The sequence below is a fragment of the Muntiacus reevesi genome, chromosome 3 (assembly GCF_963930625.1).
Source record: "Muntiacus reevesi chromosome 3, mMunRee1.1, whole genome shotgun sequence".
Classification (NCBI taxonomy): Eukaryota; Metazoa; Chordata; class Mammalia; order Artiodactyla; family Cervidae; genus Muntiacus; species Muntiacus reevesi.
The window spans coordinates 140917725-140937140 of NC_089251.1; the positions used below are offsets into that span (position 1 = coordinate 140917725).

General features: G+C 40.5%; 1 protein-coding gene across 2 annotated transcripts; it reads right to left on the reverse strand.

The window, feature by feature from the left end:
* Positions 1-469: 469 nt before the first annotated feature.
* On the reverse strand, positions 470-19369 carry FASTKD2 (FAST kinase domains 2). Of its 2 annotated transcripts, none has more exons than XM_065930723.1 (12): positions 19226-19369; positions 17415-18235; positions 13857-13960; positions 12871-12979; positions 12456-12531; positions 12069-12208; positions 10797-10969; positions 5780-5943; positions 3877-4089; positions 3399-3483; positions 1613-1727; positions 470-673 (listed from the first exon to the last, which is right to left on the reverse strand). In XM_065930723.1, the coding sequence occupies exons 2-12, from the start codon at positions 18132-18134 to the stop codon at positions 554-556; spliced, it is 2019 nt and encodes a 672-aa protein (XP_065786795.1). In that variant the 5' UTR covers positions 18135-18235; positions 19226-19369; the 3' UTR covers positions 470-553. The 2 variants fall into 2 exon arrangements, with proteins under 2 accessions (XP_065786795.1, XP_065786794.1); XM_065930722.1 differs by having other exon boundaries at positions 12456-12579; positions 19226-19368.
* Positions 19370-19416: the final 47 nt, after the last annotated feature.

A 19416-nucleotide genomic window follows, 5' to 3' on the forward strand; every position in this document is an offset into this window, starting at 1 on the left:
CTTAGTTTGGTCCACAAACTACTTCCACCTAGAATGCTTGTTACAACTGCAGATGCCCGATACTCACTCATTTTTAACATGCTACCTCCTTAATATTTATACATTTTTAACTTGAGAACCTAGTCCAATTGCTTTGTGGCCACTGCTTGAAAATGTTGTCCACAACTGAGTCCTAAAATAGCTTAGATTCCAAGCTGAGGACTGCCCACACCAAATTACCTGCAACCCATCACAACTAAGAAATCAGTTTTTAATGCATCAAAGCTAATGAGAAACAGTAAAATCTACAGCTCATGAATCTGTAGGGTATCTGCGTACTGGAAGAAATAGGTACTACTGCAATGATGACCCTTCTGGAATTTTCTCAGCATATTCTAAAGCACCAGTAACAACATTGCTTTCATTCTTAACACTAATTTTAACAGTGAACTGAAATAACACTTTGTATTATGGTGAGCAGTCAGGTAAATTACATCAACAACTGAATTATAGTATTTATTAAAGTTATTTTTACAAATTCAGGTCTCAAAACATTAAAAGGTTGCTTTTTACTTTAACACGTGCTTTGCAAATGTGTATCAGCATCAGGCAGTGCTTTGGGTGAATAGATTTTAGTCTTCAAAAATGCGACTGCATCCTTCATCTGTAGTTTTTCCACCTCCCAATTATTGACCTTACCAAAGAAAGAGGAAAATAATCAGTTTGCAAGAAGATGATGACATATAAAATAAAAGCTAGTTTTGACACCCAAGGATATTAAAATAACATCAAGCCAACCACTTACAATTTATGCACATTTTAAAAAGTTTAGTTATGACTATATATACTAGGGTTGAAGAAAGCTCTCACAGTGAAAATTACAAAAAACTTTAAAGGTCCTCTAAAGGGTGCAAACATTTCTTTTTTGGGATAATCTTCCTTAGAATATACATAATAGCCAAAATGAAAAAAAAAAAAAGTGTTACAGATTAGCTCATTAGAGAAATGGGCCATCTTAACCTTGATGACCCAGGCATGATCCAGTTTTAGATACTAAAGTATCATAATGAAGATTCAAATGTTTACATTTCACATTATATTCAGGACCAAATGACTGGCATTTAGATCGATCCTAACATTAATATAAATTTATTTGTATGGTCCTCACTCCATACAGATACCTTGAGGCTGCTCAAGTTGTAGTGTTCAGAATCAAATGAAGCACAAAGAGGGAAGAACTATCCTCTTAAAACCCTCCAGCATTTTCTAGTGACAAATATCCTTAATGGCCTCACACTGACCCATGAAAACAAAACTTTAATCAACATCTTTTCTTCTCCTATTTAAGATAACCTAGAAACTGAATGTGGTTTCATGTTCTTAAATAGGAAAATGTATTATTTACATTTTTCCACTTAACAAAAAAGATTAAATTATCAACCCCCTAGTAATCAACTGAGCAGGAACCAAATCATGTACCAGAAATGTTCTTTTTCAAAGAAAACAATAAGCAAAACACTTATTCCAATACTGCTGGCAGTTCCTCTAGTCCTAGTAACCAACTTCAACCATAATATTCCTGGCAAAATGAACATCAGTAATTGAAGATGATTTCATTTGCAATTTTTCTTACCAAGATTACATGAAAACCCATTATTTTCAAATGCCGCATTTTCATAGCAAGGTATCCTTTGGGGTGGGTTGAATCCAAACAGTAAGCAGATTTAGGAACACAGAGTACAGCTACTCTGAAAACACAAATACAAACTAGTTACTAATGAGATGACTGTGTACAACCTTGCTGTATGCTTGTTCTTTGGAGATTTCAAAGCTGAGCCCTACACTGACCACGTTCCTCACTGTTCCCTCCTGTGCTAGCCCTTCACTTCTTTATGACCTGGCCTGTGCAGACATTCCAGTATGTGAAGGCCACCTAGGAACCAAAAGCTTATAAAGATGTTTTATACAAACAGTATCTCTTAACCATCTTTAAGAAGGGCTACATTCTTCATGCGGAAAATTTTCAGATATGAAAGCGCTCATTTTAGGGCTTTCTTATACAGAGGTAATTGCTGATCTAAATATAATGATTTATGCCACTAGAAGTATTGGTGTAGATAACACTAAATGGAAAATACTCTGTTTGTACATATTGTCTCCCCAAGAGAGAAGCATTTAAAAACCAGGATGGGGAGACCAAAAACAAAGAAGAGATAGACAAGACTGTTGAAAAGATAATATCTGTATGTGTAAAAAACACTGAAGGTGTAATTTTTTTTCATTGTTCACAGCCTTTTGGAAAGATTAAGTTCATTGGGGGAAAAAGACATTTGTATCCTTACTGTCTCCTGTGATACTACTCTGGCTGTTATCTGAGATAAAGAGAAAGAAATTTTATATCTTTAAAGGAACAGTGATTTCTCATTTCTTCTCAGTACTTTAGGCTGAGAGCTATTACATTATATTATTATGCCAGAACAGCTAAATTCCAGAAAAAGAAAAATGATCTTTCAATGAGGTCAGAGAGAAAGGCTTTTCTTAAGGGGAGGTAGGCACTACGTATAGGAAGACAGTGGCTGAAAAGATGGCCAAGGGGCAATCTGGACGGATTTGGAAAGAAGCAAAAGCTACAGAGCTGCCTGTGAGTGGGAAGTGATGGGCAGATAAAAGAGTCTGAATCCCTACAGACTTTTTCTGTACCTCTCTCTATGTATTTATGTCCTACAAAGCGGTAGGGGATGTAAGCCGCCTGGGGTGTATGCGCCCTGCAGGCCCTCGCAGAGCCATTCCACATAGGCTGGCTGAACAGGGGGTGTGGACACAGGGTGTGTGCAGCACGACCTGACCCAGCTGCTTACAAGGCAGAGCATGCTCTTGGGGAGCAGCATCAACTTATCCCAGAGACACCTTCCGTACTGTGGGAGTCAAGCAACTACTTCTAACTAACCTCAGTATGACTTGATCCATATACAATATACCTGAATTAAAAAACTAAAGTTTTTCTACCTTTTAAAAGGTTTGACCGGTAAAACAAAATATTTATACTGGGTATTTTATTTGGGTAGAAGTCTTAATTCTTTAGGTTCACTATTGCATTATCTTGTCAAAAATTCACACTGCGCTGATGGTCTCAATTATGTCAGTGTTGTTTGAGTGCACTCTTTAGCCTTAACTCCTAATTTTTAAAAATTGCCTGTTTCATTAAATGGATGGCCAACTCCAATCCACGGTCTTCAACCACAGAGCCTACATGTATACCTAAGGAGTAGACTAATGGATGAGAAGTCCCTAGGTGCATAACAAGCTCCACACAAATACAAAGTCTCTGCATTGCTACTGCTATTTAATATGAAGTCTTTGAGAATTAAGATTTAAATACAGAGAGCTCAGCAAATGAGCTCAGCAAATGTGTAAACAACCTCTGAATATCTGTAGCAGTCACCACATCCACGTCGGAAAATGGAAGCACTTGGCTCCGGTTATTATCCATTCTGATTTCAAAATCTGGAAGAAAAAAAAAAATTGATACTAATTTTTCAAACATTGCTCAGTGACTTTTTTTGTTTGAAAATTACTACTCCTCCTACCAATAATGGCAAAGCTGTGCTGAGCTCACTTACGTGTGCCGGACACTAGTCTGGGTGTGACCTGTACGGTCTCACCTGCAGGTCACAGGAACCCTGTGAGGGGGGTAGTACCATGACTGCCATCTGACACACAAGAGGCTGGCGAGTGCTGAGAGAGGCACTCGGAAGCCGGGCAGTGAACATCCACACCCAGCTAGTCTAGCTCCAGGGCCAGTGCTGCCCCACGCAAGCTGCCGCAGTAAACCCCTAACCTTTTGTCAGAAAGAAAAATATAAAGTCAAACAGAAGAAGCTCATATAAAGTCCCATACCGATAAAATAATTGTGCGGCAACCGTACACTTTGAGAGAAGCGTCCTTCTCCCAGAAGGTCACTCAGCGCCGCGGCAACCTTCGGTTGAGGATATGAGGGTGCGGGGGGCAGCCGCGGCAGCGCCAAGTCCAGGTCCTTGTGACAAGGAGCGTCATCGAGCTTTAGACAAGCAGCCACAACATGCAGCCTGTGAGCATTCCGCTCCACGTCACCTAAAATAAATGTAGTTAAGAAAAATATTAATGCCACATTAAAGAAACTGTATTAATGTACCTATAATTCTGATTATTTGCTTCTTATCAGGAGGGATTTCTCTGTGCCCCCCAAGTTCCCACAGTGTGTAGATCTGTGACTGTACCTGATAAGGTTTTAAGGTTTTAAATACCTTTCAAGGTGCTTTAGCCTCACTCTTCACTGAACTGATGGGGAAATGCTCAAGAATGTTAAAACTAGCCTCCTGATTAAGGGCAAAGTTGGAACTAGAACTCAAGTCTCCTGGGTTCACGGCTGCTTCCCCTACATTAGACTGCTTGAAAAATCAACACATAGTGTTCCTCTTCCACACTTCAACCCTGAAATTTCATTCCACTGTTTTTAAAAGGATTTCAAATAACCCTGTTTCCCAGATATGGGCTTCCCAGGTGGCACAATGGTAAAGAATCCACCTGCCGATGCAGGAGACCCAAGAGATTTGGGTTCGATCCCTGAGTCGGGAAGATCCCCGGGAGGAGGATATAGCAACCCACTCCAGTATTCTTGCCTGGAGAATCCCATGGACAGAGGAGCCTGGCAGGCTACAGTCCATGGGGTCGCAAAGAAGTCAGACATGATGAAGCAAATGAACATGGGCATAAGCCTGACACTGCTTCCCCACCCCCCTTTTTTTTTAAAGAATAATAATATTTATTTATTTGGCTGTAACAGGTCCCAGTTGCCGTGTGCGGGATCTAGTTCCCTGACCAGGGATCAAACCCAGGCCCCCTGCATTGGAGACGTGGAGTCTTAACCACTGAACCACCAGGGAAGTCCCTGCTTTTCTTTTTTAATAGTAAAAACCAAAAGTAAACAGTTAATTTTGGTTCCAAGAGTAAATAAATTCATTATTTTGGTAACTATTTGGTTTTTAATCTAATGGCTGTGCCCTCATTACAGACCATGAGTGGCAAAGCTTTATAGCTGCAAAAGTTGACTTAACTTGGCTTCAAATGTGACATGTAAAAATTAGAAGTATAAACACCTCTGATAGTGGCATAAAGAGCAACTTGAACATTTAGTCTTTGTATAGGTGCATAAAGTATAAATAAAAAAAACAATGACGATGTATTTCTTACTCCTGCTGTCTATGTGCAGGGTCTGTCATTAAAGAAGGCTCCACAGGGACTTCCCTCAAAGCTCAGATTCTTTACCAGAATCCGCCTGCAATGCAGGAGACCCTGGTTTGATTTCTGGGTTGGGAAGATCCACTGGAGAAGGGATAGGCTACCCACTCCAGTATTCTTGGGCTTCCCTGGTAGCTCAGCTGGTAAAGCTGCAATGCGGGAGACCTGGGTTCGATCCCTGGGTCGGGAAGATCCCCTGGAGAAGAGGAAGGCTACCCACTCCAATATTCTGGACTGGAGAATTCCATGGACAGAGGAGCCTGAAATTCCATGGACAGAGGGGCCATGTGTCCATGAGGTCACAAAGAGTAGGACACAACTGAGTGACTTTCACTTTACTTTACTTTACAGGTTTGCTGCTTTAAAGCATGGCCCTTTGACTTCGTCATCTTTGGTCCTTTCATTAGGAGCACCTGCTCCAGAAGGTTTAGCTGATACTGCTGCACTCGAGCCCCCATTCAGAATCACCAGGAAGCCTAGCAGCACTGTCTTATTTCACTCACACTGCGAACTGACATCCTACCTGACGTCAGCAGATCATCAATGACGTCCTTTTGAAGAAGCTGATTAATGAGGGCCAGGGGAAAATGGTTCATCCAGCAAAATGAACACACTGCATTTAACAGGTTTTCAGAAGATATGTGGTGAAGACTACCAGTCAGAGCACTGGCCATAACTCCTAGGAACCTAGAGGGGCAGAAAGGAAACTTGGCTTCCAAATATGAAGAGAAGACAAGATCACGATAGAGCTAGCGAGGTGTCACAGAACCAACAGCTTTCAGTGGATAAAACCATCAGACTTGCGTTTGCACTAGGTCTTCACACATCTTTCAGGTCAGCTGACTCTCAAAACAGACATATACACTCAATAAATGTTAGCTGCCATGGTATGTCTTACATAGGGCAAATATTTATAGGCTTTAACTCATTTAATTCCCATTCAGACTCTATGAGATAGGTGTCATTATTGTCCTCATAATAAAAATGGGTATATGTGTCATTATTGTCCTCATATAAAAATGGGTAAATAGGCTCAGTAAGGTCGAGCAAGTCATCCAAGGGCACACAGCCAGGAAGCAGCAGGGACAGCCCTGAAATCCAAGCTGTTAGGGTCCAGAGCCTTTTAACCACTGTGCTAGGCTTTTATCCTTGAGTAAATCCACAAGGCCTGGAATGCCACTACAGGTTTATAACCTATGAAAATTCTGTTGCTAGTAATGCTCTGATCTGAAAGAACCACAAGCCTAATCACACCACCTCAGCTAAGGTTATGTAGGATAACAAAGCAGGTGAGCACAGATGAAGAGAAGGGAGACCAGGTTAGTTGAGGCCATGGCCCAGTGTGACACTGCTAATGAAGGGCCCAGGCGCACTTTGAACCCAGGTCAGCTTGACTCTTAGGGCCTAAGTTATATTTCATTATACCAGAAAAAAAAAAGGTAGTGCATGCAAAGTACTGTGATAGTGTACAGAAAAGAACGTAGATAGGGTGGCTTTGGGGATAAGGGGGATTTCAGTAAGTAGAAAAGATGGCAAAAGCGAAGACCACTTGAAACGAAGCACAGAAATGGGCGCCCTGACCGTGTGTCCTGTTCACGCTGTGGCAAGGGGCCAGTGAGGCACAGGCAGGGACCCACAGCAGGCCAAGTGTGCCGGGGGTGAGCCCTGAGTAACAGTCGGGCACAAAGGGAAACGTCTGAGGCCGACCGGGAGAGCCCACGGCGGGAGGGGATGGGTAACGAGAAAGGCTGTGGCAGGTCCTAGAGACACAGTGAGGAAAAGGCGAGACGGAGGGGAGTCTGGAGGAGGCAGCCGCAAAGGGCTGGCCTGAGCCCGAGGGGCCATCAGCTCGCCCACTCCTTCTGCCGCACTTCATCTTCCGCAAGAGCACAGTCTGTCACTCCCGCACGTGCTCCGCTGTTTCTTTCCCTCCTGACGTGAATATAGAGTCCTTTCTACACCGGATGCTCTTTCCATGGCTAACTCCCATGCATCCATCTTTTAAGATCTGCTCAGGTACCATCTCCTCTAGGGAGGACGCTTGACATCCACGCTGACCGTCTACTTCACCAGGCTAGCATCCCGGCACATTCCTCCTCTGTCCCTGGGTAACCTGTATAGGTAACCTGTAACCCTGCCACTTCCATGTTCGTGCTATATTTAATTGCCAACTGATGTCTTCATTACCCATTACACAGAATCTTCTGGCAAAACAGGCTTATGTCTTAGTCACTTTTGTCTGAAGGACCTGAGCACCTGGTACACGTGTTCTGACTAAATGAACAAACACAATCAGAAGAGGGAGAGGAGAATGTTACTGGAAAAGAAAGAGTCAGGAATAACACTGAGCTAAAAACTCACCACGTTGTAAACGTTGAACATGCACAGCTCTTTACATGCTGCTAACTCATACCTCAATAAAGAGGAGCAGGAGATGGCAACCCACTGCAGCACTCTTGCCTGGAGAATCCCAGACAGAGGAGCCCACGGGTCATAAAGGGTCGGGCACGACTGAGCGACCACACAAGCAGACAAAGCGGTTTAAAAAACCCACTTGACAAGGTACTTGACAAACAGTAAACAAACAAACAAACAGAAAACCACGAATGCGCTGGTTTCAGAATTACTGAAGCTGAGGCCCTGCGGGAGCTCCAGTGACCATACACAGCCTGGAGCCCAGGAGCAAACTCAAAGAGCACACTCAGGAGCTCAGAGATGCAAGCCGGGATTACCTACAGGGTGGCAAGCACAGATCCAAACGAGAAGAAACCAAAGCACTGGAACCACAGAGTTGAAATGCTAAATGTTTTCTTCCTGGGGCTTCAAACCCAGGAAGATATTCTAGATTTAACACATTCTCTTTACCAGAGGCCATAACATAAATAAAATGATTAAGGAACAGCGTGTGGATATACAAAGTGCTAAGTCAATAAATTTTCTACAACTCCCCTACCTAATCCATCTCTTCCAGTCAACTCACTTCCCAAATGCTTTGCGTTACTGCTCCTAAAACCTCTGCCATTCCACCCTAGGAGGCCATCTTCCTTCCTCCTTCCTCCATAAAGCATTCATTTGGTACCTATCATATTGCCTTCCTCTCAATATACATGACTGCCTCCTCCTCTATCCTAAGAAGGACAGAGAACACAAACTTCTTTATTTATAGTCCGCAAAATACCAACTTCAGGCAACTGCACATTCATGGACATTCACGAATTTCTTATCGTTTAATCTCATTCTATTAGCTAATCTTATCACCCCTACCTCTCCAAAGGAGAACTGCTGAGGTAGGAGCGTAGGACTAGATCGCCGCTCCTGTCTCAGCACGGCTGACAGTCTGGCCTGGGTGAGTCTTCACTGCAGTGCTGTCTTATGCACAGTAGGACGCTGGCAGCATCCCCAGCCTGTACCCACCAGAAGCTGGACAACAACCCTCTCCCCCCACCTCCCCAACCACATAAAAACTAACATCCCCAGGTATTGCCAAACGTCCCCTAGGAAGCAAAATCACTGACAGTTGAGAACCAATGAGTCAGATGGAAGCAGGGTGGACAGACAAGTACCACATTCGTGACTCCCCCTCAGTATGACCTGTTCCCAGTTGTGTTTTGCCGAATTTCCTAACCTGTGCATAGCTACTTAGGGTTACCTTTGTTGTCCATCCTCTAGTTCCAACATAATAATTTTACTGGACCAGATTACCTCCTGGGACACCTACAGTCAGCTGAAAAACTCCCTAACTACTTAGTGTTTGTTCTCTGAATTCTATGGCATCCATGGGGCTGTTTCTGGAGTTTGAATTACTACTCAGCTTAACAGGGCTACTTACTCCGGCATTCCTGCCTGCAGAATCCCATGGACAGAGGAGCCTGGTAGGCTGCAATCCGTGGCGTCGCAAAGAGTCGGACACGACTGAGCGACTAACAGTGTCACACTTTTCACTTTCACATCTTAACAGTATTTGTCAAGAAGGGCCAGGAGGCACATAGGAGCCAGCTCCATAATAAAACCAAGAGTGGGTAGTAGAGGAAGGCTGAATTTGGGGAGAATCTTTTCAACCTTTATTTTATGTTTATTCTGTGCCAGGCTCTGTGCTATGTTAGAAACACATGCACCTGGGTCTGACGCTAGAAAGCTCTGCAGTTGTGGAGAGAGGTTTATTGACAAATAACTGCAGCTATGTGTCAAAGTTCCACCGGAGATTTATATAAGACACGACAAGCATAGGAGCTCTGATGGAGACATAAGGGAAAGCACAGGACACATATAGGAAGTGAGTCCTTTTGGAACAATTCGGGGTTCAGTGGGCAGCTGCTTTTCTTGGCCCAACATTTCTTTGATCACCAAAAGGCAAAGAAACAGGCATGTGACCCAAACTCGGTCAATCAGATTTTCTCTTCTGGAAATCTGGATCTTGAGGAAAAAAAACCACAGGGACAAAAAGCTGATAGAGCCACGCTGGGCATGCATGCTCAGTTGCTCAGCCATGTCCAACTCTTTGCAACCCCATGGACTGTAGCTCTCCAGGCTCCTCTGTCCATGGGATTCTCCAGGCAAGAATACTAAAGCAGGTAGCCATTTCCTACTCCAGGGGATTTTCCCAACTCAGGAATCAAACCCGTGTCTCTTGCGTCTCCTGCATTGGCAGGTGGATTCTTAACCACTGCATAACCCAGGAGCCAAGCCACTTGGTGGCAAAGAAATGGCCTGTGAACCCTGCCACTGAGACCCTCAGAACTGCCACAGTTTATTCCGCCAAAGCCTCTGTGACCTATAATCTATTTTTTTTTAACCTAATAATTACTGTGTGTCAGGCACTGCCTTAAGATTCTGACCCAGGTTAACTCACTTAATCCTCATAACAACGATTATTAAATTGTCCAGTATGATTAGAAATAAGTCATTATTCATCCCTATTTTAACAAATGAAGAAACTGAGGTACAGGTAAGTAATTTGCCAAAGTTAAGTAGATAACGAACGGCAGAGCTAAGATTCAAACCTAAGCAAGATGTCTCCTGGGTCTGCACTTTTAATCACTCTTCTAACAAATGACATGTTATATACGTTTCTGGTTTTTAACGAACCCTTAACTCATCTAGAGAATGAGGAAAGACATTCTGGGTGGAAAGAAGACGTCTGAAAGAGCCTGGGACGTCCAAGGAATTGCTGTGCTTATTAGTAGAAATGTATGATTGGAGTTAAAATGAAAAGAACAGAAAGCGGTAGTTTGGGACCAGATAAAGAGCTAGGGTCAAATGAACTATAAACTAGGGTGCTAAGGGAATAAGTTGGGCAAAAGTGTGAAACGAAGTCTCCTACGCTGAATTATCAAAGACACTGCAAAGAACAACATCAAAAAAGCAAAAGCAAGGCACATATCTTTATCAAAGATAAAATTGCTTAACTTCATAAATAAAGAATATTATGTTTTATTTCTAGACATGGATGGGTTTGCTTGTAAGAATTCATTGAGCTTTGTAATCTCTTATATAAATATGATATGTGGCAATACAAAAAATAAAATGGAACAAGTACATACTCATGGGTCTGGCATTTGTAGAAGTGGTTGAGAGAAGAATATACATTAAGGATACAGACAAGGCTTTTCACATTTAAGAAGCCAGATTCATCTGCTGCTTTCTTTATAAACAAGTCCATCAAACCAACAGGTCGAAAGCCAAAGTTTTCAAATAAAATGAGGAGAAAAAGAACCTAAAAAAAAAAAAGAACTGAGGGAAAACTTCTTAAGAATTACAGTTTGTTATCAGCAATCTTTCTGATCTCAAACAGTTTAAATAGCAACAAAATTGCCCTGATTGAAAAATATTCCCTTAAAAGGAATAATTATCTTTCCCTTACAAAATATCAAGTTAATAACCAACCTCTTTTTATAAGTCGAGAATCAGAGCACACAATGTTTCCCATTTCCAATGTCATTTAAAATAAATCCTTTCCTACATGCTTTTCATACAAAATCTCTGCAAACTACCTTTAAATATACCTCTTCTGAAGTTTTTCAAAATGACCAAGTCAATTTCAAACTGCTCTCCTTTCCAAACCTAGACGCTTCCTATATTCTAATAGATAAAAGATAACTCAAAAATTTCTACGTTCAATATTAAATACTAGAAATGAGAATAGAGCTGAAAAACGATGATTAAAATAAATGTTCCACCTCACCTCTCATTTCTCTCTTTGTCCTTCTTACAATAAGGACTTCTCTTTCCAAAATCAATTTCCATAGTAAACACAATATTCACGTCAACCTCCAAAGTGAACTAAGCCAGTGATCTAACATTGTTACCTCTGCTTCACTATAAAAAGAAGTTTTTACCAGCTGCTTCATTTAGACGTTTTATTATTAACACAGGCCCTGAACTTAAAGGCTCTTACCCTTGAAGAACCAAGCAAACTTTCCATAAATAGAAGACAGTAATGACATTTTATTCTTCAAAAAGCTTAAGCCTGTCACATTAGCTATCTTTATTATTCTAAATCTAACAAAGGAAACATAGAAAGGCAGACATAATCCTTAGTATCCAACCAAAGTAACATATAATATTTTGAAAAACAGACTTTGGCAATACTATTTTTGTTTCAGATAGAAAGATGATCAAGACGTTGAACAGTATATTAATAGGTAACACTTAGACAGAAATTGTAAGGAGCTAATTTTTCAAACCAATTTAGCATTGGAATATTTTGGAATCTAAACCACTTTAAAATGATAGAGAAGTATATTCACAAATAAATTAATTAATGCATTTCTTGAAAGTTTCCGAGACTTATTCTAAACTATTAACATACTTACTTTTTTCAGCTTCCAGATGTCAAAGGTTGTAGCCACATAATCTGCTATTCCTTTAAAAAGGTCTATATTAATATATTGAAGGTCCCTGCAAGACTGCAATATGTTGATCAATATTTTAAAAGGACACCCATGGATGTTACCTTTAAGAATGAGTTAGACAAACAAAAATTACCAAATGTTTTGACTGTAAGATTTAAGATACTATATACCCAGCACTTTTCTTTAGAATAACAGCACTGCATTTTGTAAAAACAAAAAACAATAACTATAGGCAAAAATAAACTTTAGATCTAACCATATCTTCAGATATTTTTTCATATAACAGCAAACAAATATAGCACAAAACAGATCAGATGCTACAGACCATGCAAGAAAAATTCCCCTTACTTGTGACTCTCTTACTGCACTCATTCAGAAGGATAACAGAACGGTGATTCATGGCGGCCAGTACCGCAAACATGTGCTGGCAATTCAAAACAGAAAATTGGTCTAATTCTTTCAAGGCTTTCATCTAAAGAAAAATAAACTTTAATTTATCATTTGTAGCAAAATAAATTAAAATATTGTATTTAAACAAAAAAAGGATAAAGTTTGAGCAAAATGACTCAGACATATATAAATGTATGTAAATACATATACACATAAATATTTCTATTATTCCACTTAAGCAAAGTTATACCCCAAAGCACAACAATGTCCTCCTAATGAACTGACTTTAGGAGATGATAGTAAATCACAGGAAAAAACATATACATATTTTTTTCAAATTTTATACAATAGTGAAAATTCAGCAAGTATTTACCTCCAATTTCCTTTTAAGACCAATCGGAGCATCTTTTCCAATACTTCTCATTACAGTTTGTAATGTGAAGACATGTTTTATTTTCCAAACTTGCTCATCAACTAGCATCCTGTCATCAAACACAACAAATACCACAGTCTTAGGATCTTAAAACCAGAAGAGAAATCTTAAAAGTCATTTGGTCCAGTTCCTACTTATAGGCAAGGAATATGAAGCCTAAAGAAATGAAATATCTGCCCACGAGAGTGTAAACAGCTAATGAAAGCTCCAGGAGCCGACTGGCATTCTTTTCTCTCACATTATTTTGCTATCTTCGTGCATAAACAAATACCAGGAGATTATATTAAGACATCCCAATGCATAGTCAATGAAAATGGGAATTAAAAATTATTCTCATAAACCTATGACATAAGATTAGGTGCGTCAATTTTACAAAAACTCAACCTCCTTTTCAAGCTGGGCTACTGTCACATGACCTCCACATAGTACCCAAATAACCATTATGAACTGAGCAGGTATCAGTTCTCCCCCAGCCCTTGTCAATACTATGTTTTAAGATAATTTTAATGTTATCCATACTTTTTTTATAGTGAATCCTGAAAGAAGCATTATTTCTAGCTTCACTTGTTCCAAAGGCAGGACTTTAATAAGCTATTAAAGACCAGCTTCCCTTGTAGGTCAGTTGGTAAAGAATCTGCCTACAATGCAGGAGACCTGGGTTCAATTCCCAGGTCCAGGAGAAGGAAATGGCAACCCACTCCAGTATTCTTGCCTGGAGAATCCCATGGACAGAGGAGCCTGGCAGGCGACAGTCCATGGGGTCACAAGAATCTGACATGGCTTAGCAACCAAACTGCCACCGCCACCAACAAAGTCTTTCATGCCCCCACTTAAAAAAAAAAGAAGTTCAACTTTTATCTTGGTTTTTGATTTGAGATAAGAGAAAAAGAGAAAGCCATTTGAAGAAAGTGTAAGAGAGTTCTCACCGCATTCCTGCCAGAAGAACATCCACATTCTTGCATGGCTCCATTGTGTTTAAGATAGTTGACAAAACTGAAAGACATTTCTCATCACATTCATTGATACGTTCCTATTGAAATGTAATCACAAAAACACTATAGGTAATGAGTTCATAGTAGATGATCTCACCCAAGCAAAACCACTGAACTGATGCTTTCAACTAAAGGATTAAGTATAAAACCAATTATTCACAGTCAGTCCACAATAAAAAGCAACTTTGGAAAACCAGAAGTTATAAGTAAGTGAACTTTTCAAATAATTGATACACACTCTTTTTGTATCAACAATTTCTTTACACTTTCAATTACCACTGAAAATGATTTGACATTGATTATATTCCTCCACTTCTGAAATAACTTTCATCAAGCATTATTTTTACCCCTTCTTGAGACTGAAGGCCATTATGGTGACGAGTGCAATAATAAGCTATAGGACAGTTTTCCCACCCCTAATGAATCTTACATTGCTGTGCTTACAATTTCCCTATATTCTTTCCTGAGTACCAAACTGCAACCTCAGTTGTGAACTTTCTAATTCACATCTGCTGTCACATTTTACCACCACTATCTGTATCTCAAGAGTAACCCAGGCTCCCTGGATCCTTCTTTCAAACCCTTTGACTCAGGGTATTAATTTAGTTCCAGAAATGACCTAATTTAGAAAGTGAACAGTAACAGCACAGCTCACCTAGTGCTTGACAAGTTAATCACAACTAGTCTATACACCTAACAAGGGTACTTGTAATCACACCTGAAAGATATATGCTCTTTTGCTAAAATTACATGATCAACAAGCCACAAAGCCTCAAGTCAGAACCAGATAATGATGTGGCCCCTGGACAATGAAAGTACCTCTTCTCAGCAGAGTAAGAAAACATCAGGATCCAAGAGAAAGAATGTTAACGTTTGGGCCCACAGACTGCGAGAAAGAAAACCAGTGGCCTATGAAGACATCAGTGATCCCGAGGAAGATGACTAACTCTCCTCAGGGATGTGACAAGTGCCCATGATAACAAGCAAAACTTGGTGGCTATTCGTGAACATGGGCACGGCTTTGAATTCCTAGCACGTGAAAGAAGGAGTTCACAACAGTTAAACAGGATTTTTCTTACTGTGTGCCAACCGTTGTTAGTTATTAAAGTTGTGTTAATGAGCAAGACAAAAAAAAAAAAAAAGAAATGGATACTGCTGAAAGGGAAAAAAAGGTCTCATTCCCATGAGAGGGTTTCCATTATAGCATTCCATCAATATCTCCTGTAAAAGAAAAGACCACCTGGCTGTTTGAAGGGCAAGATTCACTGACGATATATTTCATACCTAGCTAAAAGGTCTCTGCAACATTTCCACGTTAGTGAGATACAATTATATGTACCGATAATCTGACCCCAAATACCCACTGTTCATATCTCATCAATGCAGATACTATGATGATGGGAATACCTGTCCAAAATTCATTTAGAGAATCACTGACCAGGTAAAGTGACTTACTACAATTACTTTTAAGTAACTATATAGGGAACAGAGTCTACCAAAAAGCACAGATATTCTGCAATTTAAACAAACACACACAATACAAATTAGTTACTGGTTGAAAACATATGGAAATCACAGTAATGTTAAAAGTTAAAAACCCTCAAAGATCTATAAACTCAATCCTTGAATTCTATAGTAAGGTAAGATACATGTCAGATCATCCTCAGGAAATTCCTATTTTTTAAAAAAATTATTTAATTATGATCACTGAGTTTCAAAGTCTGAAGAGCCCACTCTTAAGAGGTAAACAATTACTTAAAGGAACTATTCTTTCCCTTGGCCAACCTGGTGTCATTTCAGTGACATCGAAGAGGATATTGACTCCTTTGTTTGAAACTAAAAGTGGTTTCCCCATCCAATTTCATTCTTCTTCCAATACATTTTCCACTCACAGAGTGATCTAAATACTAACTGGAGCAGCTTGACCTTTGCTTAAAATACTTCAGTGGATCCCCACTGCCTATACCATAAAGGCAAACTCCTTAGCCAGGCATAAAAGGCTCTCTTTGATTCAACCTCTTTTTCTCCCCAACCTCATGCCTTGTCATGACACCAACCCCTCCTCCTTGACAACCACAGGCACAATTTCCTATCAATTCCCTCAAACTCATAACCCCAATAATCTGTACTTCCAGCCACGGTGAACTACTTTCAGCTCCCCAAACTTTTCTCCAGGATTTGAACATACAGTCTTCTCTACTTGAAACACCATCTCTTGCACCGAGCCTAGACATCATCTCCTACTGGGCTTGAATTTTAGCTCTACTATGACAAGGTGTTTGTTCATTAAACCAGCAAATATTTATCAAATACCTACAAATAGTGACATTAACAAATATGTGGCCTTGGGCAAGCTATATAACCTCTCTAAGCCTAAATTTCCTAATAAGGAAGAAGAAAGTAACAATAACTACTTTTAAAAGCTACATTGAGAATTATATGAGACAATCCTCCTTTCAAACTCTGTACATATCACTGCTTCAAACAGTAATCTTGTATCCTTCTCCCGCCCCCCCCCCCCCATCACCTCTTCCCATCATGAAGGCATTCTCCCAAATAGGTTTGAAGCCCCTGGTTACACACTGTATAATTTTCTTTCATTGCACTAAAAGCTCTATGTGGCCCTTATTTTGTAATTGTATTCCCAATGATCAATGCTACAATATCGTAGTGCCTACAATGTTGCAAATGTATGAATGAATATTGGTTATTTTTGTAATTGGAGGGATTGGGGGCAGGAGGAGAAGGGGACAACAGAGGATGAGATGGCTGGATGGCATCACCGACTCGATGGACGTTTGAGTAAACTCCAGGAGTTGGTGATGGACAGGGAGGCCTGGCATGCTGCAGTTCATGGGGTCGCAAAGAGTTGGACACGACTGAACGACTGAACTGAACAAAGTATCTGTTATCCCCACTACATTACAAGGGCAGGAATTATGTTTTCCATTATCTTTACATCCCTAGTAACAAGTGTAATAATTAATCCACAGTTGACAGCCAATGAACATTTACTGCATGAATAAATTCAGTAGTTGTGACTTTAGCCAAGTTGCTTAACATAACCAAATCTCTTTCTTCATCTGCTAGAGTAACACCAACCTCACAGGGCTATTATGAAGATTAAACAGGACAATACAAGTAAAAGGTATAGGTAGTCAATAAATACTAGCTCCCTTCCCTTCTCTTCTCTCCTCCTTTCAACTACTCAACCTGTTCTTGTATATTTTGTATCTCTTCCCACTTTAGCTTATTCACTATTAGTCAACTCCAGAGAGGAAAAATGGGGCAAGTGTTCATAAACTTCTAAAGCAAAGAGAAGATCTTGCTAACTTAAGGTGTCTAAACCATAGAATACTAGTATCTATGCAGAAACAAATGTAAACTACCATTCCAACGATAAGTTTCATTCAAGGAGGCTATATGTCTACTTCCCATCATTCTTCCAAGATTTGCTAAACCGAGTCTACTCACACCTCCTTTTGATTTTACCTGGACCACCCTCAGCAAAGTCTGTACGAGCAGCGTGTTCTGAGGAATCCCAAGCTTCACTATAGCATTAAGACTAAACAGCAGGTTGTCAAAATACATGATCTTAGCTTCTCTCATAACTTGTTCACACAGCTGGCTAAATGCAGGGTGGTTAAACATCAATTGTTTTTCAAAGCGCTTCTGGTCCTCAGACATCCGTTTGGCAATTGTCCACATGGCTGAGAAATAGTTACTACTAGGAAATGTAGGTGCTTTTGAAAATATATCTAACACATCACTCAGGGAATTACACTCCTGAGACAGTTTTCTACTGTTGATCAGAGTTGGTTTTCTTCTCTTGGTGAGAACATCTTCATCAGAGGCCTCCTGATGAAAGCTTTTCTTCAGTTCATTATCAGAGGCAAGAAAGTGTTTTGAATCCAAGGACAGTCTTCTAGGACAAAGTAGTTTGTCAACTGTAAAGGCTGTTACTGTGCTTATGCCCTTTGTTTGACAGCCATCACCTCCTGATTTAAAAATTAAAGCATCCTGAAAGAGATATCTAATAGATGATTGCATTTTATTATCAAAGGTATTTAAGAGGTTTCTTCGGTTCCAGTTTGAATAAGCAATATTTGGTCTGCAAAATGCCAAAGGATACAGTCTCATAGTTCTGCCTGTTGGAACTAAAGTACTGAGCTGTCTGAGGTTCCATAAAAAGGAACCTGTTCTGTTATTCATCTTCTAGTTACTAAAATACTTTCAAAAGACTTTAAAGTTATCAAGATGACACACACGCCGCTTCTACATATGAAAAAAAACTCATGCCTGCCGTCGTTTTCCTGCAGGGGAAGGGGTTATAAGAGAAATAAAAATTAGAGTAAAATTTTTACTTAAAAATATAAAATCCATTTAACAGAGACTAAAGTGGGGACCTAGGGAGACATTAAGATTTACCTTAGAAGGGTACCAAATACGGGCTTCTTCCACTTCTACTGCAATGTGTATACACAGTCTTAAAGAAGCAAGGTTACTTTGGAAGTAGTGGATGCATAAATAAGGCTTAAAAAAAAGAAGAAGTGGATCTCTGATGGGAAAGTCTTCCTATAAAGCTTTCTTTGCAGTAAGAGATTTTACAGAGATGTCGGCAATAAAAATTAAGGGGTTAACCTTGATGGATACTTTTCAACCCGAGGATTTGGTGTTGGAGAAGACTCTTGAGAGTCCCTTGGACTGCAAGGAGATCCACCCAGTCCATCCTAAAGGAGATCAGTCCTGGGCGTTCATTGGAAGGACTGCTGAAGCTGAAACTCCAATACTTTGGCCATCTCATGCCAAGAGCTGACTCATTGGAAAAGACCCTGATACTGGGAGGGATTGGGGGCAGGAGAAGGGGACGACAGAGGATGAGATGGCTGGATGGCATCACCGACTCGATGGACATGAGTTTGAGTGAACTCCGGGAGTTGGTGATGGACAGGGAGGCCTGGCGTGCTGCGATTCATGGGGTCACAAAGAGTCGGACACGACTGAGCGACTGAACTGAACTGAAATACGAACTGTTAAAATATGGACTTGGACAAGCAGAACGGTTCAGGGGAGGAAGCAGCAAACTAAAGTGATGCTTGCACGTGATGCCTGAGTTTGGGATGGAGATGCAACCAGTCTCACCAGGTCTCAGAACCGGTGTGACAAGTCCGTGCTTCCGGAACCGGACCTTTTAGTATGAACCCACCTCCCTCAACTTACTTCCCGGGCAACTTTTTCCGAAAGGCAAAAAGTCTAAAGCGTAGTACAAGCAACTGTTCCGCTTAAGTTCGTCCTCCACTCACCTTAGAGTAGAAGCCTGTGATTGTAGATAGGCGCAGCCATGACAGTTTGCTCGCGAGCTGAGCGTATCGCGAGATTTTACGGATCCTTCATAGGTCAAAAAGGGTGTGTTCGCGGACGGTTGGAAATATTTATAGTGAAGAAAGCCTAGCGAAAAGAATAACTACTTTTTCTTAGCTGCGGGGAACAGGCA

What these genes read in the sequence shown, in the direction of transcription:
- FASTKD2 (XM_065930722.1), bottom strand. Translation starts at nt 18,134, where the DNA reads ATGAATAACAGAACAGGTTCCTTTTTATGGAACCTCAGACAGCTCAGT. An exon ending in GTGCAGTAAGAGAGTCACAA is followed by an intron (nt 12,209 to 12,455) that starts GTAAGGGGAATT and finishes TCATTCTTAAAG; the next exon opens with GTAACATCCATGGGTGTCCT. An exon ending in TGATGATCTGCTGACGTCAG is followed by an intron (nt 4,090 to 5,779) that starts GTAGGATGTCAG and finishes CATTTATTTTAG; the next exon opens with GTGACGTGGAGCGGAATGCT.